This window comes from Aythya marila (genome assembly GCF_965140915.1).
Source record: "Aythya marila genome assembly, chromosome: 5".
NCBI classification, from domain to species: domain Eukaryota; kingdom Metazoa; phylum Chordata; class Aves; order Anseriformes; family Anatidae; genus Aythya; species Aythya marila.
Window position 1 is genome coordinate 54,385,394 of NC_139046.1, and position 12,434 is coordinate 54,397,827.

The 12,434-nt window shown below is 38.9% G+C and overlaps 1 protein-coding gene across 1 annotated transcript in view; it reads left to right on the forward strand.

Moving 5' to 3' along the window:
- NELL1 (neural EGFL like 1) overlaps positions 1-12,434 on the forward strand; it is a 284,886-nt gene that overhangs the window by 36,237 nt on the left and 236,215 nt on the right. Inside the window, exon 4 of the mRNA XM_082762270.1 lies at positions 4,608-4,778. Within this exon, the coding sequence (XP_082618396.1) occupies positions 4,608-4,778 (171 nt within the window). The remainder of the gene's footprint in view (positions 1-4,607; positions 4,779-12,434) is intronic.

The following is a 12,434-nucleotide window of genomic DNA, read 5'->3' on the forward strand; positions in this document are numbered from 1 at the left end:
GTATCCCAGAGTTGTACTCAGGGTCGTGTCTTGTTTCAAATCTGTGAGCCCTCCTCCTTTGGCCACTTCGACACCATGAGATCAGTAACGCCTTTGAATGAAACGTCATGTTCTTTTGTCACAGGTGAAAATCCCTGCTCTGGTAAATAGGATGAATACATGAATATGTTTCTTTAATGCAGATGATGGATTAAAACAACTCATAAAAAGATTTCGGGCTTTCAGCTTCAGGTGTCTTATATGTTTTTATTTAACATCAATGCTGACTTTTACGTTTTTTGGGGTCATGGCATCCACATCATCTGTTTCCAACTTACGGTGTACTTTTAGGAACCTGAAGCCTTATTTTCTCATCTGGAAGTGAAATGAGCTGTCAAACACACAGGTAGATCTTCACTATGATTGTGGCAAAATGAAAGAAAAAAAAAAAAAAGAGGAGTAAACTTCAGTAAGTCAGGTATTATTTTCTCCTAAAAATAGCCAGGCATTGTCTTCTTATAACAGTACCCTTATGTAAGGTACGTAGGGGTTGAAAAAATTGTCAAGAAGAATTGCAAAGCATGTTGAGTTGATCGTGGAATGATGTCCTTCTGTAAAGCACGTTCTGCAGTCTTAAAATAACCCAGCTTTTTGAAGTGCATAAAATTAATCTGAATTTAGAAACATGTTTTTGCTTTTTTCTCTTACACGTTGCGATTTGAATGAGAGGGACTGCTGACAGATATAGAGAAAGGACCGGAGTTGTATAATTGTGTAAAAGAAGCCAGTAGTAACCTACATGCTTGACAAATATGGAGATTATAGCAGTGGAATAGTTTCAGCCAAGGTCACACACTCCTCTGTATTGCTCTTCCATAAACAGTGTTTTTTCTTGATACATGTGTTCTGAGAATTTGATCTGTCAAAACAGATGTTTCTTTTTAAACAGACATGATCAAAAGTAATAAAATACAAAACACTGAGAAATAACAAAACAAGAAAGCATCCCTTTGTGCTAACAGGCTGACAAATAGGTGACTGTCGCACATGTCTCTTGGAAAAGGTCACAATGAAGGCAGCAGGGAGGCTAACCATAGCAGGAAGTTGACACACAGAGATATCTTAGACCCATCCCTGACTTCATGCAGTTGTGATGCAGCAGCAGAACTGATTGTAACACTCAGCAGTCTCCCTTGGGCTATTGATACGGATCTCATAGCAACATGGAAAGTTCACACTTGTCTGCTGCTGATGCGTTTATTCAGGCAGTACAAGTGTGGAAGACCAGCATGATTTTTTCCCAGATGCTTTAATCCTTTCAGGATCCCAGACTTGATTGGTTCCAGCATTTTCTTCTTCCCGGTAAAATATTGGGAAGAACCTATAAAAAGACGTGCATGTTAGAGACTAATTCATTTTCTTTTCTCTTGTATGGTAGCTTCTGTTAATTCTCTCCCCCCCCCAACCCCCAATTTACCTGTCAATTGAAAGATGTAGACAAAAAGTTGTGCAACAGCATGCCAAAAAGCTGAGATAGATTAAAGAGTAAAATAAAAAATCATTTTCTCACAGGTTGATGATTGCTTGCCTGAACTTACGATTTGCTACTCGTTTCCCTTCCATTTTCCATTTCTTGCAGATTAGAACTTGAACACAGAATAGGCACGTTTATTTCAGCAGTGAGTGGCCTTTATGTTGTAGCTTTTCTCTAGAGTCTAGTTGGAGGAGGAAAGAAAAGATGTTTGCTATTGAGAAAGCTATTTGCAAATGAATTATACTCATATGGTTTATTCAGAGAAAAAACAACCACATCTTCTAAGACGTGAACATGGTGATATGTGTGTCTGTATAGTCAAGATCTGTGTGAATCTGTGCATCTCCCCTCTCCTCATCCCCCAAATCAAATAAATAAATAAATATGTAAAGGAAATCAATGCAGGCATGCTGGCTTATGCTGCCTTGCACTATTTAAATACTAGAGATTACAAACGGGGCTATCCAGCCAGTTTCTCCTGTTGGTGTTTTTGTTGACTGCTGTTTGCTGATGTTTGTTTGAGAGTAACTGCTTCTGAATTGCACTTGTTGAAGGGAGATGAAAAATAGGTGCAGAATTTGTTTGCTGTCATGTTCTTTTCACGTAGCTGAAGAGGTAAAATGTGGTGTTTTATACAGTCCTGTAACATTCAGCCACAGGTGCAGGTGTACATATATAGTTAGCACTGGCTATTGCAGTAAGCTTTAATCACTTCTGTCTTACATAAAATGAGTCGGGAGCCTGACAACAACCTCTGTGCATAAGCAACAAGCTGGTTTTAGTCCAGAAGTAACTACTGACACTAAAGCTTCTCAGATGGGAAACTATGTTGCTTTGCAATTTCCTATATAGTTCACGTGATAAAGCATACATGATTAAGTACAGTGTCTGACTGACCTTTCCAGGGCTGGCATACTGCCTTTTCTATTAACAAACAAAGCATTATGTAGTAAATGATCAGCTCTGTGGCTGTAAGGCAGTATGAAGAACAACTGCAGGAAGCCAAGTGCTTCCCATGACAGAAGCTTGTCTTGTTCTGTGATCAGCCATGTAAAAATGTATGTATTTATACTAATACTTTGGATGTGAGAAAGATGTTGTGTAGGTCTTTTTTGATTTTTCTTTTTTTTTTTTATTGTCTCAGTGTTGCTCATCTGAACAAGAGCAGAAGTTCTCTTTAATGACTTCCATTTATGCTTTGACAGCAGATGGCAATTAAGGAACATGTAACTTTTTAAGTATGACTTCACTGATGGTACTTGCCCTAGTACTTTCCTGGCTTTCAAAACACCAGAACCAGTATCTTCTGCATGTTGACTGAGCTTTTACTGAATATCAAGATAAAATAATAAAAATATCCTCTCCAAATTTCTTTGAGCGTAACTTAGGTATTTTAAAGGTATTTAGGTGGTGGAGGTTATCAAGATTCTGCTCTTCTGCTTAGAGAAATCCTGTTTCTCTGCTTTCTTCATGCTTTTACGTGTACGAAACCAGCTAGTTCCTTTACAACACCAGCCTTTCCTATTTTTTCCTCCCTGTACTGAATATGTTTTTGTACATGTCTGCCTTGCTTTCATTCCATTTTAGTTTTGCCTTTATCTCTCTGTGACTGTTTTTAATTTGCACTTGAGTCTTTAATTGATGTGACCTGATAATGCTCATGTTGTATGTGAAAAATCTTGCAATCTTCCGGCTGTCTGAACAGCAAGGCATTGTCAGGATGGAGGAGGGTTTGAGTTTCTCTTTGGGCCGAGCTTTGCCTTGAAGTTCTCCTTCCCAGTCTGTTGTGATCTGTTGCATATGTCCCCAGCTAGCGTTTAATCTGAGAACCTAGTTCCTCCCAAAGATCTCAATTTCTTAGTTTTTGTATTCTAAATAGCCTCTGCTTCACTGGTGAGAATCATTCTTGAAGTACACACACCTTGTGAAGAAATACTTGTCCATACTGGCTGTTAAGGTCTGTGAAAACAGTAATCATCAACTGGGTATTGATTATTTTGCATTGCAGTTTTTTTTATATATGTATGTATGTATTTATTTTTTTAAACCCCAAACAAGCATCCATTTTGCAACTGCCATGTTAAATTGCTGTCGTCCAGTAGGGAAAAACATGGCACTTCAGAGGCAGACAGGGGTAGGGGCTAGCTGGAAAACCTAACACCTGTACTTAATTGTAGAGGTTTTTCTGCTCTAAGCGAAGGTCTGTATAACCACCTTTGTATATCCAGGGCTTCGTTTTGCAAGAAAAATGAGCACTTTGATTTCATATGCTGTAAATTTTCTGTGTTATCTGAGGGCCAAGACAAGGCTTTGCTATTTCTGCTGTCAATGTGTTGCCACTAGGGCAAAATTGACCCCAGAATAAGAGCTGCCTCCTCCTGCCAGCGTGAGGCCAGTTAATAGCTTTACTTTGTTAACTCGACAGTACTGTCCAAGGGCTGTTCCCTCATGACAAGTGTGTGAAGGTTTTGATTGCTAATGCCAGGTGTTGAGACACCTGATCTATCCAGGAGGCTTTGTTCCCTTGTAAAGCTGAACAATTACAGCTGTAAAAATAAAATTGAGAAAATGAATTAAACACAATTGTGTGTATGGGAGTCCTAAAAGTAAATAATTTTTTAAGTAGATTTGCAAATAGTGAGTACAAATTCCACAATTACCTGATGCTTTCTTACCTTAATGGCTTTTTGTTTGTTCATTGGTAATGATACATAGAGTCCTTTATTTTTGCATTGCCTACAAATCCTGCATTCATACAAAATGTCTTGATGAATAGAATAAGGATCATTTTCTTGTCATTGAACCTGTTCTGTGGATAAAAAGAGGACTTCAATTTCCAGGACAATCAAATGGTTTTGAACATGAGCTGTTTTCGTGTAAATGGTATTGCCGTTTTTATAATGTGCTGAATGCGTAGTACTTGTCTCTACTTCTTTTTAAAAAATGACCTAGTAAATCCATGCTGAGTAATGTCTTTAGATTGTGACCTTCCGTGTGTTATTTACTTAAGGAACTAGGTGAACTAAGAAGAACGCAACAGAAGCAATAAATAGACCAAAAATGGAGCTGATTCTTCTTCATGTTTTACCTACAGCTATTTTGAACTGGAGAGCAGTGGACTACGGGATGAAATTAGATATCACTACAGGTTTAATGGGAAGTCAAGAACAGAGGTGTTCCCTTACCGGCTGGCAGATGGACAGTGGCACAAGATTGCTGTATCGCTTAGTGCATCTCACCTTCTGCTCCATGTGGACTGCAACAGGTAAGAAAATGTCTTCAGTAATATAATTCTTTTAAAAATGCTCTCTACTTACAGGGCAAGACTAAAACTGCAAAAGGAGATTAAAAAAAGCTTAATTTAAAAAGTGCAGCAAACTGTAATGGAATAAGAAAAGGAAAATAAAGCATTAAAATATTACATTACATTGTGATTATGAACAAATGTGGAAAAGGTTGATTGCTGACTGGGGAGTATTAAATGCATTGCTGTTGTTTAGGCACTTGCTGATGTTATGTTTGACTGTGATTGCATTTAAGAGTGATAGATTGCTGTGCAGTCTTTCTGTTGTGAACTGCTTCACTCAGCATACCTGAAAACTTGAAGAATAGATAGATGTGTCAGAGGCATTTTAATTTTATATTACATAATTGAGCAGTGCACTTTTTGCTGATATTCCACCCACTGCCCTGCTTGGAAAGTTCCAAGAAACCTGGCAGCTTCTTTTCACATGTGTAGAACTGATGCTGCTTGTTTCTGGAAGGGTGTTCTGTCATTGAACTTTTTTTCCTTAAAAAGTTGCAAAGAGCACAAGAACAAGACGGCAGATTGTCAGGATTTCAAGGAATAAAAAGGCAAGGACTCAGGAATCTCCTGTTGGGCCATGATCTCACAACATATTGAAGACTGGCTTTTGCTAAATTAGTGGTTGATGAGGGAACTCAGAAAACTCAAAATTGGAACCTTCAAAAGTAGTCTTAAGGAGTGAGGAAAATGAGCTGTTACTTTCAGATATTCCTGCACTGAAACAAGTATGAAAATATTTTTTGTATTTGGTGAGAGGATCAGTCTACTGTATGTGTTTTGGAATTGTTCAACTTAAATGGATAGGACGATGGTAGCTGATATTTCTTCCTAAAGTCCTCATTTCAGGCAGGCAGAATAAAGTTATGGGACTTTTATGGCAGGACATGCTAATTGGAACATTTGGAAAAGTTTTAAAACTGTCCAAAGTAGTTATGAAGTACTGTCTTAAAAGGAATGTTACAACCATTTTCTGCAATTGCATTAACTACTGACAGTAATAACCTAATCTCAAGGAAGGTTGCCTATTAAATCTTTTTTTCATACCCTAAAAACAATTATATGCTTAGAGCAGTTTTGATTTCATTCAGGCATGAAATTTATAATTTGTAAAGATTGTCTTCGTCTTGGTCTTCGGATTTGTTTATCTTACCATTATTTTTTTTATTGGTTATAATTTCTTTTTCTTTTCTGTTTATTGGCATACTGGGTTTTGGGACAGATTCCTCATCTCCTATGTTTTATTTATTTATTGTGTTTTTTTTTTTTTTTTTTTTTAAATATATATATATACATGTATGTATATATATATAGTATATATCTTGATGAACAGTAATTGTGTTATGGAAGACCTGCTTAGCAGATTTTTTTTCTTTTTTCTTTTTTTTTTTTTTTTTTGCTGGCTGCCTTCTTGCATGTGATGTTAAAGGAAGATGACACAAAATGCCTGTCTGGTACAGAAGTCTATCCAGGAACAAGAGAGCTGCATAGTGTCATGGTTGATGTTCTTTACAGTAACAAGAAGCAATAGATAAATACAATTATAGAATAAGCTGTGCTGTCATATGAGGTGATAAATACGTATAGACGTCTCTGTCAGCCCCTAAACAGGGCTGATGGATCTAAGAGTGTCCCCTTGGCTGTTCCCAGCATAGCTTCATACCTAAATATCTATTTGGCCATGGATTTGTGGCAGTTTATGACAACTCCTGCATAAAGTAATAGGAATAGTTTTGAAAGCAAGACTTGTATACAGATCATAGTGAAAACTTAAATGGTGAGGGGAAAAAGGAAAAAAAGGTTTTAAAGTTCCTGACTCAGCTGTGTCATTTCTGTTGGGTTAATTAGAGACTTTTGTGAATGTTGGTGTTGTAGTTTGCTTTTTATTTTAGCTCCCTACATCTTTGCACTCAAAGGAGGAGTCAACATATTTTTCATTTTTGTACTGGCATTTCTGGCTGACACTACAATAAATGTCAAAAGATGTGAAAATGAAATGCTTGGTCTAAAGAAGGGCAAGCCAATGAAGCGGATTTCTGAGCACTAACAAAACCCCTAAGTTTTCCTAAAATTAGAGTCGAGAAAACTGCAGCTGAAAGTATGCACAGAATCCAGCGTTAAGGACTGTAGATTTATATGTAAATGCCACCCTTTTAGGCTGTGGGCAGATGCCTAATGAGAAGCGATGCTTTTGCAGACGTAACAGGGAAGGCGAACACGACTGCATTCAATAGATTCACCTGTCCAACCTCCTGCAGAGATTCGGGTTTTGCTTCTCTTTTGGAGAGTCCATCAGAACAAAAATTAGCTTCAAGCCTACCTGCCTAGTGAAAGGGGTTCTGCACTTCTTTCTTACTGTTTCCTCACCCTTGTTTAAAAAAAAGAGGGGGATAAAAATGATGAAAAAATCACAGAGAATCACAGAATGGTTGAGATTGGAAGGGACCTCCAGAGATGGTCTAGTTCAACTCCCCTCCTCAAGCAGGGTCACCTAGAACATGTTACACAGGATTGCATTCAGGTGGATTTTGAATATTTTCAGAGAAGGAGACACACAGCCTCTCTGGGCAGCCTGTTCCAGTGCTCTGTCACCTGAACTGAAAACAAGTTCTTTCTCATATGATGACGAAACCTCTCGTGGTTCAATTTATACCCATAACCCCTTGTCCTATCACTTGCCACCACTAAGAAGAGTTTGGCTTATCATCTTTACGTTGTCCCCTCAGGTACTTATAGAAGTTGTTAATATCCCCTCTCAATCTCCTCCTCTGTAGTAGGCTAAACAGGCCCAGCGTACTTGGTCTTTCCTCATAAGGCAGATGCTCCAATTCCTTCATCATCTTCATGGCTCTGTGCTGGACCCTGTCTAGAAGTTCTGTGTCCACCCTTTGGATTCCTATGGGATTTCTTTAAGGGGGTTGCAACTTGGCATCCTTACAAATGTGCATGAATTTGTATAAACACATTGTTCCTTTTGTTTTCAGCTACAGTAATATACTATACAAGACTATTCTGGATAAGTGACTTGTGAATAATGTGTTATTAAAGTTAGCCTGCATGTGAAATTGCACTGGAAGTATTTGCATTGGGAAAAATATCCAGACATAACGTAATTTTGCTACAGGATTTACATTGATACCCAAATCCGCCCTCTGGCTTCTGAAAACTGCAGTGTGTCGGAAAGCATTGCATATGAAACTTTTAAGTTGTAAAGAGAGTTAAATCTACTTTTATTCCTTCCAGTCTTACCACCCACATTAATCTGGTTTGTAAAATTGCTTTGACATTGGGTACTTGATTGTCTTTTGGATTCAATTCAAAGTTGATTTCTGTTTTTCACACCTAGATAGTTTAGGGTAGGCTACCTGAGTACTGGTAAAAGCCTTTAGTGCTTTTAAGAGTCATCTTTAAAACAGTATAATTGCCTCTATTCTAATGATACGTAACATGGTGGGGGAGGCATATGTATCAAAGGAGGTGTATCTGCACAAGTACAAAAGTGTCCTTTTGAAATCAGCTCCTACTGTGCCTTACTTGCTGCTTTTGGCGCTCTTTGATGAACAGGGAGTAAGAATTGTTGCTGAGTTTGATGCTCAAGCCTAGAGCTGCTGGCACAGGAAAATGCTTGAGAATCCAGGCTAAAAACCCACTGAAAGTCACTGGACTCTGTTTTCACTGACATTGAGAGCCTTTGCATTGGATCTAGGAGGTAGTCTCTAGCCAGGGATATCGTTCAGACTTTTGACATAAGCAGTGGGTGTATATGCGCACCTATAACATTTTGGTAAGGTTCATCAGGCTTAGAAAAAATGAAAAGACTATATTCATTATGAACGTCCAACTGATGCACAAATAAAACCTATGCTGAAAGCAACACGGAAATGAATTTCACTGCTGTTGCTTTCCTTCCTGATGTTACATCTCCAGTGCTAAGTCCACTAGTGGCATGCAACTCTTGTTTTGAAACATTGGTTATGCTTTGGAGCTGTGCTTTCTTACTGCAGGGAAAAGGGAGTTGTCACCAGCTGCTTTTCTGGTGAATGCTTAGGCTAATCTACTGCAACTGTCAGAGGGTCCTTAAATAACCTGTGGTCCTAAAGGGTTATTGTGTTGTGAAATAGGCTCTGTCAAGCACCTTCCCCGATTTGTTCTCTTTGGGGAGCAGAGGTAAAGGATCCTGCTGTGCGTAGCTGCATTGTCAGGAGGTTTTCAGCCCCAGGAGATTGTCAAGGCCTATTTTAAGTTGGCATTTGTTTTCAGTTCGATGGGAATTAGTTTCAGCTGTAGAAAGTGTGTAACGTTGCCCAAGAGTGAGGGAATAGCATTGGGGCTACAATTTAAGAGGTGGTGGGAACTGTATTAAAATGCATTTATTGATAATTTATTAAAGAAATATAAATTCCAAATAGTTTTCAATGTATCTAATTCATCTCTGGAGGTGATCTGAAGGCTGCTTGCTTTTCGTTTTTATTTTTGCTTTATTTCTTGTCAACCATATTGCTGCAAAGGTACGCACCTGTCCAAAGAGCTTAAGTATTTCTTTCCTTGAACTCTGTCTGCAGGCATAAAAGGTAGAAGGCAATTTGCTGCAAAAATAAATGCTTTCCAGTAAAAATATGTGCTGAAGTGCATTTTATTATGAGCACAGCCTATAGTTTTGATGGATACTTGTAGCTGTTTGATGGGAGTAGTTGGTAAGTGTATAAGAGAATAGATTATAAAACTGGAGCAGGCTAGGAAGTAGTCTTCCTCTGAAAAACATGCTGTTGTCGTCTTTTATGTTTCTTCTGTTAGAACAGGGCATTAAGGAATTAAAAAATGCATGAGCAGTGAGAACTTTTTAATTGGAAAAATAAATAAATTAAAGCAACGTTGTCAAACTATGGGAACCCAATACCTCTGAGTCCTTATAAATAAAATCTTCCAGCTGCCAGTGTGACGTTTTTAACTTCTTTACATAAACTCTGGTGACTTTGATTAAAGCATAATAAACAAAAGAACATTTAAAGCGATCACTTTAAAGGAGATTCACCACTTTACTTACTGTAAAACACTTGCTGTTGAAAGAGGAGGTGGCAAGGTGGTAGTGTTACGGAGTTAGGTAATTTATTCTCAAAACAGTTGAATATGATCTTGTGACCGAGATTGCTTCTCTGCTCTATGCTGTAGCAAAAACTGTCACAGAACTGGTTACTTAGGTAGAGTACTATAATTGTGCATTACAGGTGCACCCAACAGCTGATTTGTGGTATTCTTGATTGGAAGTTAATTTTCACCTACTGATTGTCCCTCTTGTTTGACAGAAAGGCAATAAACTCTTTAGCATAAGAGAGATCTCCATCTGGCTTATCACGTCAGCTGCTGTCAGGCCTGTATCATTATAGTTATTGTAGTTAAGCTGCAAGAAAATGTTCAAGATGCATTCAGTGTGACTCAAGAGAAGATGTTTTTTTCCTTGTTTTTATTTTTTTAATGTTTTTTTTTTTTTAAGCCAGGGTTTTTCGTTACATAGCCAACACAGCAGAATGGTAGTATGGATGTGATTGAAGACTGAAAAATGTTCTCTTAACCTGGTCTCTGTCTATGACGAATTTTTTTTAAATCCTAGATGAATCAGGAAAAATTCATTTTTATTTGTGTACGCTGCATTAATAGAATGGCAAGAAGATCATGAGCATGCAAGTGCTGAAAATGTACTGTAGAAAACAAAAACAAATTATTATAATCTGTGGCTGTGCCCGGCTGTCTTAGATCCTTTGCCCTCCCCTAGAAGAAGATAACACATGGAATTGGTACGAGCAGTGTCATCAGCTGGCTACCCTATGCGGGGCACTCTGCTGCAGCAGAGGGGCCTTACATAGCTCCCTGTAGCTCCTGGTGGGAGCAGAGCGTGCAGCTGCTTTGGTCGCGTGAAGGGGTTTATCCAGGTCCTGCTGATGTCAGTTATTGAAGAGACTCCAGAGTTTTGTTAAGGGCCTAAAATGGGACCTTGTGTCAGTCCCCAGGGTCTGACAGTTCGGTGGAGCCAGTGTTTGGTAGCTGCAGAACCCAGCTGCTGCTGAATAGAGACTTAGCAGTGCTTCTAATTGCTTTTTTACATTTAGATTTGGGGCTTGTGGTGAAAATGTTGACAGACAGGTTCATGACTTCCACAGGGTAGGAATAATGTGTTTATGCTTTGCTATTGGCATCTTGCATTCATCATATTTATGTGCTGTGGGTGTGTCAGAGGGTGGAGAACAGTGGAGGAAATCATTCTGAATCAGGACTGGCAAGCTTCAGTTGAGTTTGTTATTTCCTAACCCATGTGAATAGGTGTATTATCCCATTTTCTCTCTTTGTTTTTGGTTCTTTGTCCAACATACTTTATTTTTAACATCAAAGCGATAATCTCTTAAATTGGGGGTGATTAATTACAAGAGCAGTCCCTGAAAAATTTAGCACATGTATGCAGAGAAATGTATGTGGAGCTTTGTTTCTGTGGATATTTTTTTTCAGGGCAAATCTATTACTTGACTCTATTTTCTGTTCATTTGTCAGAGTGCTAATGGGGTCATATGGACAGAAAGATCATCATGATTTGAGAATCAACTACATAAAGCAAATATTTTGGGTTTTGCCTTTCAGATGACAAAAAATGATTATCTTTCACTAACCAGGCAGATCAACATAACATAGATCCAAAACATAAATGAACTCTCCCTTGTGAAATCATTAGCTAAACTCTGGAGTTCACAACTGGAAGTCACAGAGGATAACACTGGAGCTGAACTGCAAAATGGCTGTATAATTTCAGTAAATACTTTTATAAAAAGCATTGGACCTGGGCCAAATTGCAGATGAGAACCCCCCTGAACTCTTCAGAAGTTGTCTTGAGATCTGAGTCTCCGTACAGCAAATAATCCAGTGTCTGATCACTGTGGGGTATGAGAGAAAGACTGAGAAAGCAGTGGTGAGGCTGTTCAAGTCCGTGACACCAACCCAGAGTTTTCTCAAGTGTTTTAGTTCTTAAGGAAACTTTCTTTGACAATTTGAAATAGGAAGAATTCCCCAAAGGTAATTGTTTCTGGAAATCTAAACTTGTCAAAATTCTCATGTTGCTGCAGCAAGGTGGAGGCTGCTTGTATCAGCTGCTGCTAGCCAAAATCTGACATTTCCCATTGCCGTACTAACTTGGTGACCAAGCAAACCAGCAGTGGTGTAGGAGAGGTCACATTTGTTCCAAGGCTGTGGGGTGCTTGGAGGTGGAAGGTGTCAAGGCTTGGAGATACCGTGTGTGTGGCTGTTGTGGCTCTGGGTGTGAAGTGGTGGCAAGGACATGGTGCAGCAGTGGTACGCTGTCCTCTCTCGCTTCGTGTCACGCACTGAAAAAGATATTTGCAGATTTTGCTTTATGTGGGAAAACTCTGTCCAGGACCCAGATATGTTTAAATGGTCCTGGTGAGTCCAAGTAGGGCAAGTGGGCTCAGCACCTAGTGCGGGGGCAACTGAGTGCCTGGTTCTGTGCTGTGAGGTGAGAGCTGCTTTGTAAATGTGCTAACAGAGAATGGCACAGGCAGTCCAGCCTCATGTTTCAGTACTTCATGGGTAAGTGTTTAGTGAGCTGTCATCTTTTTT